The sequence below is a fragment of the Clytia hemisphaerica genome, unplaced genomic scaffold (assembly GCF_902728285.1).
Source record: "Clytia hemisphaerica strain Z4C2 unplaced genomic scaffold, Clytia hemisphaerica genome assembly, whole genome shotgun sequence".
Lineage (NCBI taxonomy): Eukaryota > Metazoa > Cnidaria > Hydrozoa > Leptothecata > Clytiidae > Clytia > Clytia hemisphaerica.
The window spans coordinates 5,563-29,266 of NW_027103384.1; the positions used below are offsets into that span (position 1 = coordinate 5,563).

At 38.3% G+C, this 23,704-nt stretch overlaps 2 protein-coding genes across 5 annotated transcripts in view; one reads left to right on the forward strand and one right to left on the reverse strand.

Moving 5' to 3' along the window:
• The first annotated feature begins 12,232 nt into the window (after positions 1 to 12,232).
• The window catches only part of LOC136824778 (clathrin heavy chain linker domain-containing protein 1-like), a 36,683-nt gene continuing 25,211 nt past the window's right edge, over positions 12,233 to 23,704 (forward strand). For all 4 annotated transcript variants that reach the window (XR_010849168.1, XM_067080749.1, XM_067080752.1 and 1 more), the window contains exon 1: positions 12,233 to 12,268. The gene's annotated coding sequence lies outside the window, so the exon portion shown is untranslated. The remainder of the gene's footprint in view (positions 12,269 to 23,704) is intronic.
• On the reverse strand, positions 15,733 to 23,241 carry LOC136824777 (uncharacterized). Its single transcript, XM_067080748.1, has 2 exons — positions 22,987 to 23,241; positions 15,733 to 22,797 (listed from the first exon to the last, which is right to left on the reverse strand). The coding sequence occupies exon 2, from the start codon at positions 20,818 to 20,820 to the stop codon at positions 16,153 to 16,155; it is 4,668 nt and encodes a 1,555-aa protein (XP_066936849.1). The 5' UTR covers positions 20,821 to 22,797; positions 22,987 to 23,241; the 3' UTR covers positions 15,733 to 16,152.

Genomic DNA, 23,704 nt, shown 5'->3' on the forward strand with positions numbered 1-23,704 from the left:
TGAATCAAAGGATGCCGCCATCTAAAAAATACTTCAAGTGCGCACGTTTTTTTTCGCCGATTTTTCTCTCTTTTTTGATAAAAAAAATCAAATGTTACGCACAAAATGTTTGCGTGTAACATATGTTAACATTTCTTGAGCACATTTTTGAAATCTTCTATTTTTAGAAATGTTAGCAAATGTTACACAAAAATGTTACCGTCTATCACGACCTTTAGGCGTTTTAGACCTGCCCAATCACAAATGTGAAATAGGAAATTATTTTTCATAATTTGTAAGAAATATAATTATTTTAATGTCAAGTTATCATAAATCTGCATAAATATATACTAGAATGAGAAAAACTTAACTTAGAAAGTGAAAAACATGCAATAAATCCTTCAAAAAAGCCAGGTTTTTCCGAAAATAGCCTTTGTAACATTTTGATCAAAAATGAAAAAAATTAGCTTGTAGGACCTCCAGTTCATTGTCATTCTGGATTTTTGACTCAATTTTTTAATATTCTGATGGACTCAATTCTTCAAGCAAAGAAATCCACTCTCATAGATTTTTGCAGCCTATTGAAAATTTTTCCGTCACGGTGTGACAAAAACTCTGACCTAGTACTAGTCGATGAAAAAATGTATTTGAAGACCTCAAATCATAGATTTATTAACCAGTCCAAGTTCTATATAAATTTGATTCAGCTTGCAAAAGAGGCTTTTTGATTAATATTTTGAATCCATACCTTTAAAAAATATTTTTTTTGTTTGCTAGAAAATACCATAGCGTCCCAGAAAATTAGGTTTCAGAGACATTTGAAGACCTTCATTTTTTGACATTTTCAAGTTTATCAATCATACTTCTTCGTTCCTCTGAGAGTGCACAGACACTCGCGTGTGTTCCACTACAGATTATTTTTCATATTTCTATTTAAAAGCCTACTGGGTGCCAAAGTGAAATTGTGTATTTTTTAATACGCCGTTCATTAACTCAAATCAAATGACTTTGGAGGTTCGGTGAAATGGTGGCCGAATTGCAGTCCCATGTTTTGTCAGATAGTCCCAAGTTAGAGCAGTTGACGGTAACTATGCATGGGGTACCCGTTGCTAAGACCTTTATTTTAAAAACGAAACCAATTACAGCAAAAATTCCTGAAAAATAGCAATTTTCGTAATAACTCAAATATTGATATTTGTGACTGTACTGTATTTTGTGTGCGGTTTGAGGATTGAGCCAAAAACACCTAAAAAACTTTAATCTGTCAATCATTTTCTCAAGCAAAGAGTAGGAGAAGTGATTCTGGCTTTACGATAATGCCACGGATCATCAGTAGATAGTATTCCATTTCTGGAACATTTGCAAAAAAAAGGAAAAATACAATAGTATACTTTTTACTGCTTTATTCGCATACTGATTTTGAAAGATATTCTATGTTAATAAGCGTTTTATTGCAAACTTCAAAAAACTGGTTTTTGTCTCGCTTGTGCAGAACTTTAGCTTATATGCTTCGACACCTTCCTATTAATTTTTTCCTATCTGTCTAAAAAGGGGTTAAAATTTGTGCTTACAAGTCAATTAAACGATTAGTGCTTTTGATTCACATTTCGGAGGGACACTCGTGTGACTAACTGACAGTAGTGTGAGAATGGGTAACAATGAAACTCAGTTTTCATGATCTCCCTTGCGATAATGTACAGTTAGGGAAACTATCCAGGATCCTGTCATTCTATATGCCAGCAAAAACTAAATGATACTTTTATTAAACTTAAATTTCTTAGCATCTTTTATCGAAAAACAACCAAAAACATTGCCGGAGACCAAAACAAATTTTCTTGCAAGATGATGGTGCCCTTTTAGATCTATTGTTAGGGCCATCTAAAATGGTGAATGGAGTTGCAGAAAGACAGAGGTGCCCACTGCTTTGAGGGTGGTAAGGACAATCTCAAATGTCGCCTAAGAAAAAGTTTTTTTTGAGGAAAAAGTGGAAAATTTACATAATTGGCCATATAATCTTCATTTTTTATCTAAAAAAGTTGAAATTTTGAGGGTTGGTCAAAATTGATGGCTTATACCCAAAAATGAAAAAAAAACTTGAAAAAGGTTTGTTATTTGAGGTTAATATGACAATTTATAGACTTTTGTTAACCTCAAAATATAGAGACGCTTATTGAATTATTGGGGAAGAAATTATTAGGGAGTCATCAAAAAGGCTTCAAATATCAAGCTTGTTTAAAAAAGGTTAGAGATTTCCCACAAGGAAGGTGCAATTCATGAGGTTAAAAAAATGGTAACAAGTAACCTCACATTCTTAACCATATCTTCTGCTAGCATGTGTATTAAGTTATGGGACAAAAGTAAAATGAAACTAGAAGCTTAGATCAATAGGGTTTTTATGAAATTGACAATCTTTGCTCTAACGTAGGGTTAAAAATTGAGGTTAAATTAGAACTCTATGTTAAGGAATGTGAGAAATTTGCTTCTCTAATTGACCTAAATAGTTCTATTCTATTAAAGCTACAGGAACAAAATTACTTTTTAAAGTTTTCATAAAGTAAGTAAATAAGCTAAAAAAATATGAAATAGACCAAAAAGGTTCTTAAAATGAGGTTTTTAAAACAACCTGAAAAAGTAGGATGTTTTAGCTTATACCTTCAAACTTAAACAACTGAACGAAAAATGTTTAAGGTATACTACGATAAAAAGTTAACCTCAAAGATTTTTAATTCAGACTTAATTAAGACTTAAGCTTTACTTTTAAGCTCAGTATTGATATCAAAACAGATTTATAAGTCATTAAAGTATACAACAAAGAATTAAAAAACCCTATAAGCCCAATTCACAAATAACCTCACTTTTTGGTACCCAAACTAAGATATTAACCTCATTTTCTACTTTACCTTGTTCCTCAACCATTGAATAATGGATCCCACTATTTTTATCACACAATTTTCCCTTTTTATGAGGTTATCTGAAAGCTTAAAATCAACCCCTTTCTCAGGTACTTGTGTCTCTCAAGTTAATATACGAGTTAACCTCACTTTTTATACCAAAATATAATTTTTCATGTTTAGTTGTTTTTGATAATAGGCTACTGTTTGTCTGATATCCAAAATTAGACTGAAATATCATTGTTAACCTCGCAATTAGGGTGTTTTTGTGAAATAACCTCAAATTTTACACCCTACTTGAACTGTTAACCTCATTTTTTCTAGCCTACCTTGTGTGCCCAATCATTAAAAGTAAAACCAATCATTTATTTTTACTTTAACCTCACATTTCATACCAATTTTGGTCTATCTTTAAGGACCATTAGGTTAACCTCAGTGCAAGTTAACCTCATATTCTTAACCCTACTTTGACCAAGAATATCTCTTTAAATTCAACACTTAACCTCTATAATGTATATATCATTGTGAACCTGAATAAATTTTGAGTTAGCATGTAAAGTAGCAAATAAAAATAAGTTAACCTCATTTATTTATCCTTTGTTAAAGTCAAATAGTTCTTTTGAAAAAGTTAGGCGATTTTTGGGGGTTTTGACTTGAGATGGTCCGTAACGCAAAAACCCACAAAATGATCTTCCAACAGAAGGTGAATTAGTTGCTGCGCGAGTTACATTACGCACTCCACCGTGTAGCGTGAACGAATGGTGTTTTAGTGAATATCAATCATTATAACAAATTTAGGTACCCCCAATCATTTTGGTACACCTAAAATTTTTAGAATTTTAAAGTAGCCCCCCAACTTTGAGTTGCCCCCTTTTTTATTGCTAAAATGGCAATAAAGGATTTTCTGCTCTTTTGTCAATTCTTTGAAAATACTTCCATGGTGAACATCTTTTTTTTTTCAACAAATTCAAGGGTTTCAAGGGTTATTTTTGACTAATTTTCCAGGGTTTCAAGGGTTTTTTTACCACGGGTTTTTTTTTAGGGTTTTTAGTTGATCTTTGCTAGTTTTAAAGAATTTCAAGAAAATCAATAATAGTCAATAATGTCAACAATAGGAGAAAGGTTGAATTTTCAACTCTCAAGGTTCCTCAACTCCCTTAATAAAATGCATAAAGTAATAAGATGTTTTCTTTAACAAAATCATAAAAACCTTCATCTTTTGGACAAATCAGTCTTTTCAATTCCCTTGATTTTGAACAGAACCTCAATAACATTCACTTAACGGGTTAAAGGGTAAACCCCATAAGAATGAGAGTAGAATATCCCCTTGAATTTCAGGGGTTTCAAAAGTATGTTTTCTCATTTAATTCACTGATGTTTGTATCCCATGCAGTGGAAAAAAGTTTGTATTTCTGAAAGTGAAAATGGCTGAAAATGGCCACAAAATTTGGCATTGCAAGGGTTTCTAGGGTATAAATCTTGCACCTCAAGGGTCCCAAAATAATGTTAATTTTTCAAATGGCAGGAAAAAAATCAAGGGTGTTTCAAGGAATTCAAGGGTTGCTGGCCACCATGACTTCATACAAAAACAACAGCCCCCCCCCCACTTGTGAAAATGTCCAGGCTGGAATTAGTGTATGGTACGCCGAATATATTCGGCGTGAGGCAGTAATTACTTTTGGCGTATTGACGTAAGGAGCGGATATATAAGATATTAGCTTAAGTAAGTCAAAAGCTTTAAGATGAGAAGAGCATTCTAACGCCCGATTTCATTACGGCAGGTTTAAACACATCCACCTTGCTCTCCCTTGAGCGCCATATAACGACGTAAAGTGTGAATAGAATGTAAAGCGATTTTATCGTTAATCAAATTTGTCAGCTTCATTTGCAATATGCCAACAATATAGGGGGATTGTTTACAGAAAGAAAATTCCTGTTTTATAATAGAGTACCAGTTATTTACTTCGTACATTTGCAGTTTGTGGTTCAACCATGTTGTTCTCAACTTAAGTTAAGAGCTAGAATCTGAGAATGTGTGTCTGTGTGTCTGTGTGTCTGTCACAACAACTTTGGGGCAGGCTGGAGACTTCAAAAATGGTCTGATTTTGTTGAAATTTTGCACACTAGATCCTTGGGTGAATTTCATTTTTTGAAAATTTCCATTTTTAAGGGAGTGGTCACGAGTTTTCGCCAAAACGAGGCTAAGACTTTGGGGCAGGCTGGAGACTTCAAAAATGGTCAGATTTGGCTGAAATTTTGCACACTTGTTCCTTGAGTGAATACCTGGGGTTGTTTTTTTTCATTTTTTGAAATTTTTCAATTTCAAGGGTGTGGTCACAATATTTTGCCAAAACGAGGCTAAAACTTTTGGGCAGGCTGGAGACTTCAAAAATTGTCCGATTTTGTTGAAATTATGCACACTTGATCCTTGGGTGAGTTTAAGATAAATGAAGAAGGAGAAAGATAAAAAATGTGCTGGTTAATGGGCTATTCCATTTTTAAACCATAAGGGGTATTGACAAACTTTTCCAGGGCGCAGGGGGGTCTGAGCCTTGATTTGTTGAAATTATGCACACTTGATCCTTGGGTGAGTTTCTGGGGGAGCTTTATTCATTTTTTGAAAAATTGGTCACGAGTTTTCGCCAAAACGAGGCTAAAACTTTAGGCCTGCCTGTCAGACGTAAAAATGGTCGGATTTGGCTGAAATTTGGCACCCTTGTTCCTTGGGAAAATATTTTGGGATGATTCTTTTGTTTTTTGAAAATTATCATTTTTGGGCCTGGAGACGAGTTTTCACCAAAACGAGGCTAACCTTTTGGGGCAGCCTGGAGAGGTCACAAATGGTCAGATTTGGATGAAATTTGGCACCCTTGTTCCTTGGGAAAAATTTTTTTATTTTTTGAAAACTATCATTTTTGGGGCCTGGGAACGAGTTTTTAGCCTCAACAAGGCTAAAACCTATTTAAGAAATGCTAAAATTTTCCTTAAGCCGTTAAGTTTAAAATTGGGCCTACAAATGATTTCAAAGATAACTGAAGTTGAATATTGCAGCCCTTTTTTCGGACGCGACGGAGTGGCAGAATTTGGCCAAAACTTAGACAGAATTACGGAAATTGGGTTCTCCGACGGAGACGGAAAACTAGACAATTTTAGTGCGGAAAACGAAATTTAGCAAAAAGAATTGCGGAATTTCCGAATGGCAAAAAATATTTGAAAAAAATCTTGAATTTCAAAGGAACTTTTGATGGCGGAATTTCGGTTTATTTTTAGACGATTTGACGGAAATTGGAGAAAAAATTGGTGGAATTGAGAAACCCCCCTCTCTTAGAGTAGTAACTAGAAGTTCACATAATATACTTATGAGAGAAAAATTGAAAAAATAAGTATTGAAGTAATGACTGTAACAAATGAAATAGAAAGTGTCACTTGTTAAATATTCCTAAAATATGGCTCATTGTCATGATTCATTTAACTTTATACATTTCATTCTTTGAAGTACCAGCAATTCAAGCTCGTTTTCTACTAATTTTTAACAACTTTTAGGCATGATAAGATCAAATATCTCAGAGCTTTCGGCTCCCCTCAACCCCCACCACGACTTAGCCCTAAACCCATTTCTGGCTTTTTTAACTCTTTTTTTTAGGTACCCCCAAATTTCTGTGGGGGTGGACCCTATGATGTTAACTTCAATAAACTTCGAGTGCTTCATTGAAGATAAATGAAGAAGGAGAAAGATAAAAAATGTGCTGGTTAATGGGCTATTCCATTTTTAAACCATAAGGGGTATTGACAAACTTTTCCAGGGCGCAGGGGGGTCTGAGCCTTGATTTTCCAAGGGGCTTTTGTTAATTTTTCAGATTTCCAATCAAGAAGGTTATTAAAGGTTTCCAGGGGGTTCTCTCCTCCTAAACTGACATCAATATTCATTTTCCAGTCCCTTTTTCACAAAATTTCACTTCCCAAGGGTGTCAACCCAGAGGTGCCAACTCTCACGCATTGGACGTGAGACTCACGCATTCCAACACTGTCTCACCCAATTTTTCAAAAGTTTGATTTCTCACGCATTTTTGACATTTGAAAAAAATTTCCTCGTTTTTCCGATTATTTGAAAAAAGTTTCCCAGATTTTCTGATTTTCCGAAAAAAACGAAAAAATTTTCCATTTTTCTGATGTTTGAAAAAATTTTCCAGTTTCCGAAATCGGAAAATCGGAAAAATCGGACTAAGATTTCGGATTTTGCTTCGAAATTTTTATCTCACGCAAAATGAACATCTCAAGTTGGCAGGTCTGTCAACCCATAGTTTCCAGGCCAGAGGATAGTTTGTCATCCAAAATTTCCAGGGGTTGTTCCGGTGCAAAATTGTTTCACCACAGCCAATTCTAGTTCTAGTTCCAGCTAGTTCTATTGAATTATCACATAATACATTAACATACATTTTCGTGATTTTAAACATAAAATAAAGGATAAAGTAAAATAAAAAGTTAAAAACATTAGTGCAAGATGTTCTAAGACGCTGGTGAAAATGTGGAAAGCACAACTATGCAGCTCCGCTTGCAGCTCTACTCTACCATTTTTGTTTTGATTTAACTTTGTATTCTAAGGACCAGCCCAGGTCTTTCATTTGAGGGCTATGCATGTTAGCCTCCACTGATTTAAGTGACCCAATCTCACAGTAGTATGTTTGCTATATGTTCTACAAGGCAAAAAACGGTAAAAAAAGACACAAACGTATTTTTTTTAGTGCTCTGTGCTGTTACGCTGTTACAACTTTTTTTGATTGCGGTCGCGTACAAAAAAGTGGAGGGGCCATGGCCCCCGGCCCCTTCGGTGGCGCGGGCCCTGTACTACTCACTGTCAGACAAAAAAGCGGACAAAACAAAAGTTTTTATCTATGGGACTACAACCCTGCCACCCCCTAAGCCGCCCTTTAAGCTAAGCCTATAATAAGCCCTAAACCTAGAAAGGCGGATCTCTGATATCATAGATAACATTCACAAAGTTCTTGCAGTACACTATTAGATTTAATAGAAATCTAAATGAAACTCACCAACAAACAAAATTTGTTTTAGGCAGGGGTATACCAGTATTCTTTTACATACACCGGCCGGACCGCCAATGAGCAGTGCACCAGTGAGAGGGAAGAAGTTATATCGAGTTTCCGAAATCGGAAAATCGGAAAAATCGGACTAAGATTTCGGATTTTGCTTCGAAATTTTTATCTCACGCAAAATGAACATCTCAAGTTGGCAGGTCTGTCAACCCATAGTTTCCAGGCCAGAGGATAGTTTGTCATCCAAAATTTCCAGGGGTTGTTCCGGTGCAAAATTGTTTCACCACAGCCAATTCTAGTTCTAGTTCCAGCTAGTTCTATTGAATTATCACATAATACATTAACATACATTTTCGTGATTTTAAACATAAAATAAAGGATAAAGTAAAATAAAAAGTTAAAAACATTAGTGCAAGATGTTCTAAGACGCTGGTGAAAATGTGGAAAGCACAACTATGCAGCTCCGCTTGCAGCTCTACTCTACCATTTTTGTTTTGATTTAACTTTGTATTTTAAGGACCAGCCCAGGTCTTTCATTTGAGGGCTATGCATGTTAGCCTCCACTGATTTAAGTGACCCAATCTCACAGTAGTATGTTTGCTATAGAGTCAAGTCACCAGTGCACGAACGGCCCCAGTGCACGAACGAGCGTCTTTGAACTTGAAAAAAACAACCAAAAACAAACTTCTATAGAACTTCCTTTGTGCAGCAGAATCCTCAAACTATCCCTTGCAATCTCTCCAAAAATTAAAATAAACGGAGTACTAGAACAACACCAAACCAATTTTGAACGAGGCCAAGTAAAAAAATCAAGAAAATCAGGATTTTTGTAAACATGGCTGATCGCGAGAGAAAATGTTTTTTATAAGAAAATTTGCGCAAGAAGAGTTCTGAAAATGACTTTCCTCTTTTAAAAACCTGTTATCTTCCATCACACAAAATTTCATTGAAACATGTTAGCTCATTAATTCAAAATCAATAGAAACATATCACCAGTAGTTGATATAAAAAAGGTTCCAGTCTGCGAACGATCCGAACACCATATTCAAAATGAAGACATTGCAACGTCAAAACATTCGAAAGCGCTGGCGATATCAATTGAAAATGAAGACACTACATTGCCGCGCTTCTTTTCGATGAGCAAAACTTGAAAAAGAAAACAAAAAAATGGACGACAAAAAAATATTTACAAAAATAAACAGGTTAGTAAAACGCTAAAGTTCTTATAAAAAAGACGCTTTTTTGGTGAAAAAGCGTGTGGTTTTGAAAAGTTCAAATACCCCTGTATCATCTCGGAAGAGAATTAAAGTATTACCTGCGAGCGGAGCTCTAATTTTTTCTTTCAAAAGATCGTTCGCGCACTGGTTCCTCGTTCGCGGACTGGGTCCGAATAGCGCTCGCTTTAACGACTTATTATTCCAAGAAGAAGCCTTCAAATAAAGTGAAAACAAACTGAAAGAAGGACTTCAAGCTTGTTTACAAGATGGTCAAAAAGGATTTATGTAAAAACCAAAAGTAAGTCAGAAAAGAGAAAAATAAGTTTGCCGTTCGTGCACTGGGCACCCCCCTCTATGTTCTACAAGGCAAAAAACGGTAAAAAAAGACACAAACGTATTTTTTTTAGTGCTCTGTGCTGTTACGCTGTTACAATTTTTTTTGATTGCGGTCGCGTACAAAAAAGTGGAGGGGCCATGGCCCCCGGCCCCTTCGACTCACTGTCAGACAAAAAAGCGGACAAAACAAAAGTTTTTATCTATTAGACTACAACCCTGCCACCCCCTAAGCCGCCCTTTAAGCTAAGCCTATAATAAGCCCTAAACCTAGAAAGGCGGATCTCTGATATCATAGATAACATTCACAAAGTTCTTGCAGTACACTATTAGATTTAATAGAAATCTAAATGAAACTCACCAACAAACAAAATTTGTTTTAGGCAGGGGTATACCAGTATTCTTTTACATACACCGGCCGGACCGCCAATGAGCAGTGCACCAGTGAGAGGGAAGAAGTTATATCGGATCGCCCTAAGTTACCTTCATTTTTTCCTATCTCTGATCCTGTCTTTCTCTTTTCTGACTGTCTGAGCTTCTGAGATTTAGTTTCTCAATTCTGACTAAGTTTTCATACCTGTATCATATTTTGACTGAGATTGAGAGCTGAGCTTGTTGGTTGTATGTTTGAGACGGACTCGACGTATAGCCATTAGACAACCCGCTACCAACTCTTCATGCAAGTAAGATATTAGAAAAATTGATCTATTATCATTCTAGAAGTAAATGTCTATCTTGCTCGATAATCTGAAAGTCATAGCTCAAGTTTTGGCGGGAAATTTCTGAAATCGAAACTAAAACTAATATTCCTTCAAACCTGACGACCGACGGCACAGTTCAGAAAGTTTAGTCTAACTAACATTAGCTAATTTTTATCTGGATCTAGCTTGAAGCTCTTCTGGTTTGTCAATGAAAATTTTGTTAAAAGGTTATTTTACTAGCATAGCCAAATAAATATGCAGAAAGATGGATCTTTTCATGGGATCATCCCCCCCCCAGGAAGATGGGGGGGGGGGGAATCAGATTTTGGTGCCAGGGGGGAAGTGAAAATTTCAAGCTTGATGGGGGGAGAAAGGCGAATAGGGGGTATATTCAGTCCTCTATCTACCTAGTGGGGGGAGTAATAGGATAAATATAGACCTTCCTGGTGTGTTTGGGCATTCAGGCTTATGAGCCTGTCTTTCTAGGGATTTTGAGAGTCTTTTTTTTGCTATAGTAGCTTGCGAATTGAGGCGAGTCTGGATCATCACTTCGCAACCCTTATACAATACGGCTAGGGGGATTTCCCAATTGGGGGGAGCACAAATTTTAAAGACAGGTGGGGGGGAAAGGCCAGATGGGGGATTTTAGCTCATATTAGGGGGGACCAAAAAGCGGGAGGACGCCATGCTTTTTTGGTTTAATATAATAAACTCATTTTAGCTAGGAAAACGCAACACAGTCAACAGTCTTTCAGTCTTTTAAATATTAAAGCTAATTACTCCAACAGAAATCTAACACAGCAGTTACCTAGGGACAAGATAATCTATCCCATTGTACTGGTTGAGGGAAAGTAATGTATACCGTGAAGTCGGGTATAATATAACTTGCATCAGTGGAGGAACATGCATAGCCCCCAAATGAATGACCTGTCTGTTCCTTAAAATACAAAAGTTAAATCAAAACAAAAATGGTAGAGTAGAGCTCCGAGCGAAGCTGCGTAGTTCATTTTTTTTTAATTTTGCTGCTTTGATTGGTCAGTCATTTGAGAGCTATGCATGTGTTAGCCTCCACTGATGCGATCTCACGGTATATATGGAGTAATTTGTATAGATTTTCGTGTTCTCTCCTAATCCTAAAGCTAAAGGAGAAAGGACTATAAATATATACCGTCAACTGCTCTAACTTGGGACTATCTGACAAAACATAGGCTGGCAATTCGGCCACCATTTCACTAAACCTCCAAAGTCATTTGATTTGAGCTAATGAACAGCGTATTAAACAGTACACAATTTCTCTTTCGCACCCCCCCCCCCCGAGTAGGCTTTTAAATGGAAATATGAAAAAAAATCTGTAAACATCAGTGAAAGCTATCATGACATGTTATGACAGAAAGTATGATTGATAAACTTGGTGGAGGTTATCAAAACAAATTTGTTTTCAAAGAGATTTAACAGCAAGTGAAAATACAGGCCAGATATCAATGAGTCCCATGTTTCAACCAATCGTCCCAAGTTAGAGCAGTTGACCGTGTAACAATGTGACATTTGACCAGGAGATGCCAATCATGACTTTTTTCCTTTGGTAGTACTATGGTTTGAAAAATGGTCTGATTTGAAGAAGTAAATAGAATGAACTTTTTGATGGAAATATTGACGTCATATAAAAAGAAGCTAGGCAGCTAGGTATTGAATTGTATTTTCATAATATTTTTAGTTGCCTGAAGATTGTCATAAAAGTGGTATGAAACTGCCAGTAGCAGAAGAAAAAAGTGTCTTTTCTTTCTGACTATCTTAAACTTTTAGCCAATATCCAACCCTGTGGCTGTGATGTTGTGGCTCTCACACACATTTTACACTTCAAAGAAGATAAAAAGATTATATACAAAAAGAATGAGAATTTTTAAAAATCAGACTAGAACTAGTATTTTATGAAAGTTTCTTCCTCCGAAATTTCTTCCTTTAAAGTACATTGTTACTCTTTCGAAGTAGGCTTCATAGCTTTTTGCGCAATGCAATAAAGACAGGTCTACACTGCACAGAGTTGCCAGTCATTTGACAGATAAAAAAATTCACTCCATTAAGAATTAGTGAATAAGGCTGATCTATGTGGAAGAGAAGCCTTTCTTTTTTTCAGGAAAAGCAAGAAAAAAAGAAAAACAAAGAAGAAGAACTAATAAAATGTACGGCAAATGCTGCTATGTCGGTTAAGGCAGCACTACCCACTTAATTATTAAGTGGCCGTTGGACGGACCCCTTGCTTGATGGTGCTTGATGGTGGATTGCTGGCTATCAAGTATCACCTGGACAAACTTTGTTCTGAAGATCAACAGAAGAGAGAAAGACCACCCCAAACTTTAACACACCAGGTTAGCCCTGGACTCTCGAGGTATACAACTATTTATTTCTATCTTAAACATCAACATCTCAATCAATATCACAGCATATAAGGGTCCTGTGGCTGGTCACCCAGGCATCTTGTTAAATCCTGAGGAACAGTTGTGCATGACAGAACTTGGGTTCACATGTGCAGCTGACCAGGTATAGTTTTTCTACTTTTCGTCCTGCTTTCTTCCAAGAGATTTCCCATCACCTCACAAATAAGGAACCCTGGTTTGTGTCACGTATTTGATTTCTTGGATCCATGGCTACTAAACCAACGGATGAAATTGAACCAGAAGGGGAACCAAATGAAGACGTACAGATTTGGAAACGAATAGTAACTGAACTATCACTTCAAGCACTGGATCCCCAGATCAAATCTTGTCTTCAATTGTACAATCCAGAGAAACCTACAAAATCCATTATTGCTACACTGACCAAAAGTTTCAAAAAAGACACAATTCACGACACACTTAACTTCCTGTCAAAGCAGGAAGTTGAATCTGCTAACAAGAATGAACTTGTCCAAAAGCTCTGCCTCAAAGTCAAAAGCTTTTTTCCAGATGTATGCCAGATCTGCAACATGTCCTATGTTATCAAACTCAATGATGAACCCTTTCTCCAGTGTGCATCATGTGGTCAAGAAGTACACCGAGAGTGCTACCTGAATCTTTTGAAAGATATGAACCTAGTTGATCATAACGAGGCAATACGCGATACACTTTTCAAAATTCCAGGCATGATCTTCCTGTGTCAATCCTGCCAAGATAACACTGTGTCTTTCACCCATGATAGTAACACACCGAATCCACCAAACAAAACACCAAGATCAACTGAATCCCAGGACAAATCTACTTGGAGTGTAGTAGATGAGGACGATGAGATCAATGCACCAATGACAGAAGTCGATACTTCCAACATAATAAACCAAACAGCTGGCGGACCACCAAATGAAATCAACTTGAACAACAGCAACAACGATCACGCCCAATATCCTGGATCAAGATCTCAGACCAAATCAAAGACAAATGATCAAATATGTCGCTTCTACATAAAAGGAAAATGTAAATATGGACTGAAAGGCCGAGACTGTCAATTTATCCATCCTAGAGCCTGTACAAAATTGCTCAAACATGGCAACAAACAACCAAGAGGCTGCAACCTAGGTACCAAGTGCCAAAGCTTCCACCCGAGGATGTGCTCATCATCTATTACAAGAGGGGAATGCTTCAATCTTGACTGCAAATTCACGCATGTTAAGGGAACCAAACGATATCAGAAAAAGCAAAACAATCGTAATGATGAACCTCAGGATTTTCTCGCAATCCTGGACAACTTTCGCACAGAAATAATCTCTCTTGTGAACAATTGTTTCAGCAACCAAAACCAACAAATACAATTCAGGAACCACGATTTGTCACATCAACCTCAACAAACATTCAATCGTCAACATCCCCTACATCATCTACCACCCCAGCACCCCACAATGGAACCAACATTTCCAAGGAATCTACTGGGACAGTGACTGCCCTTACTGATGCTGACCCGACTACCAAAACTACTTCTAAACCTACACTGAATATGTTTTCGTTTGTCAATATACAAGGACTTTGCCCACAAACAAAACCTTCATCTGTACCCTACCTCAAAGATCTTACAAACAGCTCAAAACAACTGTTTTTAGGCTTAACCGAAACCTGGTTAACGGACAATCACAAAAAAGGAGAACTTGCGATTGAAAATTACACTTTTTTTAAGAAAAACAGAGACAGAGTAAAATCGAAATATGGCAGAGCAAGCGGAGGCGTTGCATTTTATGTGCGTAATGACATTGCACCATTCTTCGAGCCCATTTTCGAATTCTCGAACGGAGTAAATGAAGCATTGATGCTTTTATCAAAAAAATTTAATATTCTTCTCTGTGTTATCTACAGACAACCCAACAATCCAGACCACAAATCTGAAGCACCTGAATTACAAGAACTCCTTTCTGCAATGATAGCAAAAATTGATAGTATTACTGATTGTACACCTGACACATACATCCTTGGGGATTTCAACATACCACACACACCTCTTAATGATGAGACTTCAACCCCAACACGAAATTGCAATAAACAGCTTCTGGACGTTTTAAATGTTTTTAAAGCAGACTTGCACATTAATCAACTGATACACAAATCAACACACCGTGATGGTAATATTTTAGACTTTCTATTCACAAACAACACAGACACTGTATTTAATTACACATGCTCACCTACTATTTATTCAGATCATCTTGTTGTAGATGTTACAACACATCTGAATTTTGATAATCAATTCGGAGAAACTGAAGAACGTAACTTAATAAGCAAATTTGACCTCTACAACTTCCAAAGTGATAAAATTGACTGGGAAATTATTAACAAAGAATTAACAGAGATTAATTGGTCTCAAGAACTGGACACAAATCTATATGACCCAAATCGTCAATATGCCAACTTCCTTGAAAAATGTCTGTTAGGAATAGTTGAGTCAAAAATCTTGGAACGTGGGAATCTTGTTGATTGTTGTTCAAGCTAAAAACACAAAGTTCAAAAACTAAATATATGTACATAGGCCTATGAAAGAAAAATGTCGACTAGGTAAAATAATGTACAAGTAAAGAAATCGCTTCATAAAAATATGTCTTAATCTGACTTGGGTATTTATAAACTAGGGAAAAATATCACCATATGAAAGAACGATATGTACATGAAATTACTTACAAAATATTGTCCAAATACTATCCCCAAATGTTCGTGACTCCAAGTAAAAGTAAAATCAACTCTGTAATGAATTCAGATCTCATAAAGTAAAAAGTATTTTGCTCACATCTCGAGAATGAAAATCTCACTCACGTCTCTTGTAAAAGTAATTCTGATCTGATTTGAGTGCGTGAAAAAGGCGTAGAAAAAATGATACTTTATAGAAAATCGTGATAAAAAGGTAGTTAAAGATAATTATCATCTTGTCATTATCGAGCTCATACGTCACAACCAAAACAAATCAATTATAAGCACATCATCCAAAACACTCCCACCCAAAAGGGGAAGAACCAAGAGTTCATTCAGTCTATCAATCGGGCTATTCAGCTCATGATGTACAACACGGTGGTAGTCGTACCAAAATTCGTGGTGAACTGTGAAGATGACCGTCGAACAGTTGATGATTTGATGTAGGGTGAACATCTGATGATTCCCTCAAGTTCAAGACGAACTTCTGATGATAGTGCCCTAGCAAAGCAAGGCGTTTCATTGATGACTTCAAGTTCAAGGGCGAACTTTTGTGGATAATACCTTAGCAACGTAAGGTGCACAATTGACGACTTCAAGTTCAGGGACGAACTTCTGTTGATAGTACCTTAGCAACGCAAGGTGTACCATTGATGACTTCAAGTTCAAGGGCGAACTTCTGTTGATAGTACCTTAGCAACGTAAGGTGTACAATTGATGACTTCAAGTTCAGGGACGAACTTCTGTTGATAGTACCTTAACAACGTAAGGTGTACCATTGGTGATATTTATTAACGCAACGTAATAAGCATATGTTTTTGCTTAACTCGATGACAGGGCAATCGTCAATTGGATGAGGTTCCGTCTTCCAACAAGCCTAGGCTACCGGTTGGCCTAGTGTATATCGAACCGTCGGACGTCTTGACTTTTGCAATCCTTGTGATGCCATCATCTGATGTGATGACACTAACAACGCGTGCCAATGGCCATTTGTATCTTGGGATGTCCTTTTCGCTGATGACAACTAAATCCCCTTCTTTAGTGTTCCGTATTGGATGGCGCCATTTAGCTCGTTCGTTGATTGTAGGTAGGTACTCCTTTGCCCATCTCTTCCAAAATTCGTCAAGTGTTGATTGGACCTGCTTCCACTTGCTCTTCAGGTTGTTTTGTTGAGGGTTATAAATGATTGGAAGATTGGGTGAAGCTCTTCCTAATAGAAAGTGGTTAGGGGTGAGAGCTTCAAAATCGTTGATGTCGTCACTCAGTGGTGTGAGTGGTCGCGAATTGATAGTTGATTCAACTTCAAGGAGGAACGTGTGAAGTGCTTCCTCAGTGAAGATTCTGTCTTTGATTACTGATCGTAATGATTTCTTTGTGAGCTTAACCATGGATTCCATAGCTCCACCCATCCATGGAGCTACAGGTGGATTGAACTTCCACACAATGTCATACTGTGAAAGCTCATCTTGGATTCGTTTCTGGTCCCATTTTGCAAGAGCTTCTCGTATCTCTCTTTCAGCTCCCACAAAGTTTGTTCCGTTATCACTCCTGATGGTTTTTGGATTGCCTCTCCTTGCTCGAAAACGTCGGAGTGCTAAGATGAAGCTGTCAGTTGATAGGTCTCCAGCTAGTTCGAGGTGTAAAGCTCGTGTAGTCATACACGTGAAGAGAGCACCATACCTTTTAGCGGTGCCTGCAGTTCTGCGAGTTCTACGTCCTTGTTTTACATTGATTGGTCCAAAGTAGTCGACTCCAACATTCTCAAAAGCGTGTGATCCAACTGAAAGTCTCTCCTTTGGAAGGTCTGCCATCATTGGATGTTTGGTTTTGATCGTCTCTCTCCTGCAAACAAAGCATTGATTTAGCACTTTCCTGACCTTGCTCTTTCCTTTCAAAATCCAATACTTCTCTCGCACAAGGGCAAGAGTGGCATTTCTTCCACAGTGGTGGTTGACCTCATGTACATGGCGTATGATGAGCTCGCTTATTGGATGTTCGTTGGAAAGAATTACTTGATGCTTGGACTGGTTGGGTACGTCACACTTGGAAATACGTCCTCCAACACAAACGAGGTTGTGTAGAATGATTGGTGTGAAACTTGAAAGTCTCTTTTCATCCATTGAGTGCTGCGATTCATCTTGGGCAATTCGACATAACTCCTTGGTAGCGTCATTGAGGTCCTCAACATCAAGGATTTCTTTGTTGATTGACGATTCACCATTACGTTTTACCTCTACCCATCTCCTTCTCAGCTTGAGGATCCAGGCGTAGCATCGTTTCAGCTTGGTCCAACTGGAAAATCTTTCCCAACTGATGACATTTGTTGATTCGTCAACTCTGATTTCGATATGGGCTGTGATGATCTCCATGAGTTCTTCGTCCTCCTCAGGTTCCTCAAATTGCCTGACCACCTTCTCCCTCAAGAATTCAGGTCCATCGATCCATGTCTTGGTTTCTTCAACACCAAAACATTTGGTTCCAATGTCTGCGATGTTGAGTTTTCCTGGTACGAAGCGCCAATTCTCAACTTCTGTCTTTTTACGGATTTCGTTTGTACGGTTCATTACGTAATTTGAGAATCTCTTTTGTTCATTCCGAATATAACTGAGGGTGACCTTTGAATCAGTCCACATGAAGGTCTTGTTCATGGGAAGATCCATTTCTTTGACGACACAATTTTTAATCCTGGATGCGAGGACAGCAGCTTGCAGCTCTAAACGTGGTGTTGTGCTTCCTTTAATAGGTCCTAACCTTGATTTACCGATGATGAAACTACAGTTGACCTCATCATCATCCATTGTCCGAAAGTAAGCAACTGCTCCAAATGCCTTCATCGAAGCATCTGAAAAGACGTGTAACTCGATTTCGGTAGCTGTAATCTTTGCAAAGTTGAACCATCTTGGTATGGAGATTTCTTTCAGTGACGAAAGTCCTTCTTGCCATTCTTTGAACTGTTTCAGGATCCGTTCTGGAAGGGTGTCATCCCATCCAACCTTTTCTTTCCAAAGGGATTGAAGCATCAGTTTTGGTGCAATAAGGTAGGGTGCCAAGAATCCAAGAGGGTCGAATATCGAACACAAGAAACTCAGCAAGCCTCTCTTTGTCTCTTTACATTCCTTGACTGGAACATTGAAGAAGAAGACATCGTCGGTTGGATTCCACCTTACTCCAAGGGTTCTTTCTGATGGTAGTACCTTGAAGTCGTGGTTTGTTATTTTTGGCGATAAATCCTCCTTTGGAATTGCTTTCAAAAATTCAGTATCATTTGAAATCCACTTTGTCAATCGAAAACCTCTTTCAGCGGTGATTCTGACAAGGTTTGAACAGGTGTTGACTGCTTCATTTGTTGAATCGAATGATCCTAGGAAGTCATCCATGTAGAATTCTTCGGAAACAGCTTTTGTGACAGCTGCTCTTTCATCCGATGTTAGCGATTTGAGCACTTCTCCTTCTGGTACGTCTTGAATCTTATTAGCACATCCCTTCAATGCCCAATTGGCACAGCACGGTGAATCCTTTTTTCCGAAAGGGTGGACCAGTATCTTAAACTCTGATATCTCTTCCTCATTTTTCCTCCACAAAAAGCGCAATGAATCTGTATCCTCTTCAGGTACAAGAACTTGGTGGAACATTTTTTCTACGTCACTCATCACTGCAATTTTTCCTCTTCGAAATTTCGATAGGACTGTGACCAGGCTGTTCAGTAAATCTGGTCCTTTGAGGAGTTGATCATTCAGTGAGGTTCCTTTAAACCTAGCAGATGCATCCCAGACGATTCGAATTTTACCTGGTTTGTTTGGTTCTAAGACAAAGTGATGCGGTATATAGTTCGTCTTGGATGATGTCTTTGCTGCTTCGTCTTTGGTCAATTCTTGGACGTGACCAATCTTTACATAATCTTCTAACTTCGAACTGTAGATTTGTTTGATTTCAGGTAATTTCTCTAATCTTCGCTCAGTAGACAGAAGTCTGGTGACAGCAAGTGGTCGATTATTCACGAGCTCCAAATCGTCACTTTTCCACAACATGCCCACTTCAAAATGATTGTTCACGAGTCTTGTGTTGTTCTTTAGAAGATGTAAGGCTCTCTTCTCATCCCGAGTAAGCAAGGCTTCTGAATCAGGCGTTGTCGCATAGGTTTCTTGACTCCAGAATCTTTCCAGCTTCGAGTCAAGGGATTGAACTGATATGTAATTAGAGCAACCATCATTGCTACCAGACTTCCCTCCGAAGATAGTCCATCCTAGCAAAGTCCTCACAGCAATTGGTTCTTTTGAGCTTTCACCTTTAATAAATTCGAGATGCAAGAGCGCTTCTGGTACGTCTGCACCGATTAGGATCTCAACGTCTTTATCGAGTGGTTGTGGTAAGGAAGCATCTCTGAGATGTTGGTATTGTTTCTTCATTTTCGAAACGTTGTAGGGTTTCTTCTTGATGTTTAGAGACTCGACTACCCAAGCGTCCTCTACATGAACGCTGGAATCACATGATGAAAGAAGAAAGTTGACTGATCTTGATCTCATGGTTTGCTTTTTTGTTAGAACGTTGCTGATAGAAACTTTCAGATTACTGTTGATATTTGGTAATTTCAATCGATCAACAAGGCTGGCACTGATTAACGTGGTATCAGAACCAGGATCTAGAAGAACATTCACCTTTTCTGATATATCACCGTTTGAAATGGTGACCGGCACGATCTGAAGGAAGGTTGTCCTTTTGGATTTAGCATAATGAGATTCCCCTTCCTTAGTTCCTGCAAGTGGATTTGCTTTGTAATTTGGATCATGGAGTAACGTGTGGTGCTTTCGTTGACATTCTTTACATCTTGTTTGGCACTTGCAATCTTTGATGGAATGACCTTTTGAGAGACAGTTATAGCATAGATTTAACTTTCTTGCTTCTCCTCTCCTTTCAGCAATTGATTTCTGTTTAAAGCGTTCACAACGCCAAAGCTTGTGGGGTTCATTGCATACGTAGCATACTGGGGTCTTTGAATCACCTTTTCCTCCCAAGTAATTTGATTGCCCTTCCTTGCGTTTGTCTTTCCTTTTGTCTTTTGGTTTCTGTTCTTCTTGAGCGATTATGTCTGCAATGGGATTATAAAACTCCTTGAGCTTGGAGTCAAGCCATGATTCAAGCTTCATCAGTGAAAGACTGGTATCCTCGTAATCTTTAGATGTCCGATAAAATGCCTTTCTCAAATTGTCAGGCAACCGAATGACAGCTCTGGACAGATTCTCAGCAGAGTGAATTGCACCCATATTACCAATCATCTTTAGCCATGTCACTGTTGATTTCAGGTGTTGGTGAAATCTTTTCAAGGAGGAACGATCATCAGAAGGTAACTGAGGTTTGTCAAGCAGGTTCCTAAGCTTGGAATGTGTGACCACCGTCTTATTACCGAAATCTCTCTTCAGGGTTTTCAAGGCAGTTGCGTAGAATATCCCAGAGGTTCCGATACATTCAACGCTCTTTTTGGCTTCACCAATCAAAATACTGAGGAGTCTTTCCATTCGATCGTTGTCGGTGAAGGAGAGTTTATAATGGACTCTGCGACTAAAATTTTCGACGAAGTCTGGCCATTTGGAGCTGTCGCCACTGAACTTAACTAATTCAATGGTTGGAAGAGCCTTTGTCTCGAATTCGAACCTCAGCGCAGAATTTGCTGTTAATGGGTTTGATAAGCCGGCGAGGCATGTTTCCTCTCCTTCTGTCAATTCGTCAATGAATTGGTCGACTGGTCTGAAGACGAGGTATGGAGGTTTGGGTTTTGTGTAAGAATTAGCATTAGCAAGAGTCACAGTGGCAGTTGAAGGCTCTGAACGATTATCAACTGATGATGTAGATGCCTTTTGGCGTAGACGTCGGAAGCTGCTTCGTGGCTTTGCTGTGACAGAAGACACCGAAGGTGGACATGGAGTAAATCTCACCTGAGATAGACTTCGTTGAAGAGGTTGTGAATGGACAGGTGAGTGGTAAATAGCTGAGTTAGGAGGTGATTCGATATGAGAAACAGTAGGTGAGTTTCCACTGGAGCCAACAGGTATACGAATACGAGGATTGAATACGTTAGTACGTTTATCATGACCCGATATGTTGGAAGTTTCAGATGGATCTACATCATACAGACTTGTATCAGGTGTAGTGTTGGAAAGGTTTGGTGTTCTCAATCTCGTACGAATCTCATGCTCTATTTCAGCGATGCGATTAGCCTCTCTAGCTTCAGTCTCTGTGCATTCTTGTATCCTTCTTTCGTCAGTTTCATAGATAAGATATTCTGTGTTTGCCGCTCTGAATTTTAAGTAAGTCTCAACAAGACCACCACCACCCGTGTAAGATATCCCAGAAGACCTCTTCGAGTGTTCCTTAGAGATATCAGTTTGGCCAGGTCAGTGGAATGATCAGGCCCTTGTCCTGCAATTCTTTGAGATCTCCGGATTGACATGATGGTCTGGACGGTGATGAAACAAGGTTGAATAAAGAACAGGTAGTCCACGGATTAGTCAACTGATGTGGTAGTTGCGTGTACCACAGACGAATACGACGGGCGGTATTGAATAAACGCTCGATTGGACACAAGGGCGGCCCCGATTGGGAACGAGTGTAGACCACTGATGAAAAGGGCGGCCGACGATTGATAACAAGGCTGAACCACGATTGATAACGAGAACAAACAACGATTGCAAATGAGGGCGGACCACGAATTACAACGGGCGGATCACGATTGGAAACAAGAGCGGGCTGCGAATTGAACGACGGCCGGTAGCGATTAATAATCGAGGGCGGAAGACAATTCAAACGAAAGTGAACTGCGATTGATAAAGTAGACCACTATTGAGGATGAGGGTGGACCACGATTGGTGGTGGGGTGGACCACAGTTGAGGGCGAACCACGTATGAGAACGAGGCGGGGCGGAAGTGGCGTTTTGCAACGGGAGAATCAACAACGAAATGATGGATTGTATACAATTTGGTGTGTATACCGATAAAACGATACGACGCTGGGTGCGGTATCTGAACGAAATGGAGTATCTGTGACGATACGGTAGGAGAGAATTCCGGATAGAGTGAATCCCGGAAACGATAAATTTGGGAGGACAACGGACGTTGGATGGACGATTTCCGAACGTGCGATTGGAGGATGATACTCGGACGGCCTTTTCCGAATGAGGGGGTAGCGGAAACAATATGGAGGGTATCAGAGAGAGTATGTTCCAAACGATAGGCGATTTTCCAGACGATAGGACTTGAGAGACGAAGAAGATTGTGAGCTATCTTCAAATTTCCAAGCCAAAGTTTAAGGTATACCTCTGACATGGGTCTCTTCCTCTCAGCATTTGTCCCAGTTCTCCACTTGATTGTCCCACCAAAACTTGATCCTCCAAAACTTGATTGTTGTCCACTTGATTCCCAAATATTTTCTTGAAGATGTTAGGGATAGTTGAGTCAAAAATCTTGGAACGTGGGAATCTTGTTGATTGTTGTTCAAGCTAAAAACACAAAGTTCAAAAACTAAATATATGTACATAGGCCTATGAAAGAAAAATGTCGACTAGGTAAAATAATGTACAAGTAAAGAAATCGCTTCATAAAAATATGTCTTAATCTGACTTGGGTATTTATAAACTAGGGAAAAATATCACCATATGAAAGAACGATATGTACATGAAATTACTTACAAAATATTGTCCAAATACTATCCCCAAATGTTCGTGACTCCAAGTAAAAGTAAAATCAACTCTGTAATGAATTCAGATCTCATAAAGTAAAAGTATTTTGCTCACATCTCGAGAATGAAAATCTCACTCACGTCTCTTGTAAAAGTAATTCTGATCTGATTTGAGTGCGTGAAAAAGGCGTAGAAAAAATGATACTTTATAGAAAATCGTGATAAAAAGGTAGTTAAAGATAATTATCATCTTGTCATTATCGAGCTCTTACGTCACAACCAAAACAAATCAATTATAAGCACATCATCCAAAACAATGTCTTCTGATTGTGAAAAAGCATTTGCCAAAGAGAAAACCTCCAAAAAAATTTTCAAAGATTCCAAGAGATCGTAGTATTCTTATGAGAAAACGTAAAAGACTCTCCAAAAAGAATTTCAAAACCAATAAAACAAATCAGAAACTAATCGACATTGAACTGATGCTACAGCAATCCCACAAAAATGAACGCGATAAAGCAGAGCTGGATGCCTCACTCAAAATCAAAAGCAATCCTAAATACTTCTACTCCTATGCAAAAAGATTCACAAAAACTAAACCTAAAGTTGGCCCACTGAAAAATCCAACCACCAACAAATTAACAACTGACTCACAAGAGATGGCAAACATCTTACAAAAGCAATACTGTTCAGTATTTACCACTCCCAAAACAGACTACAGTTTTCTGAAT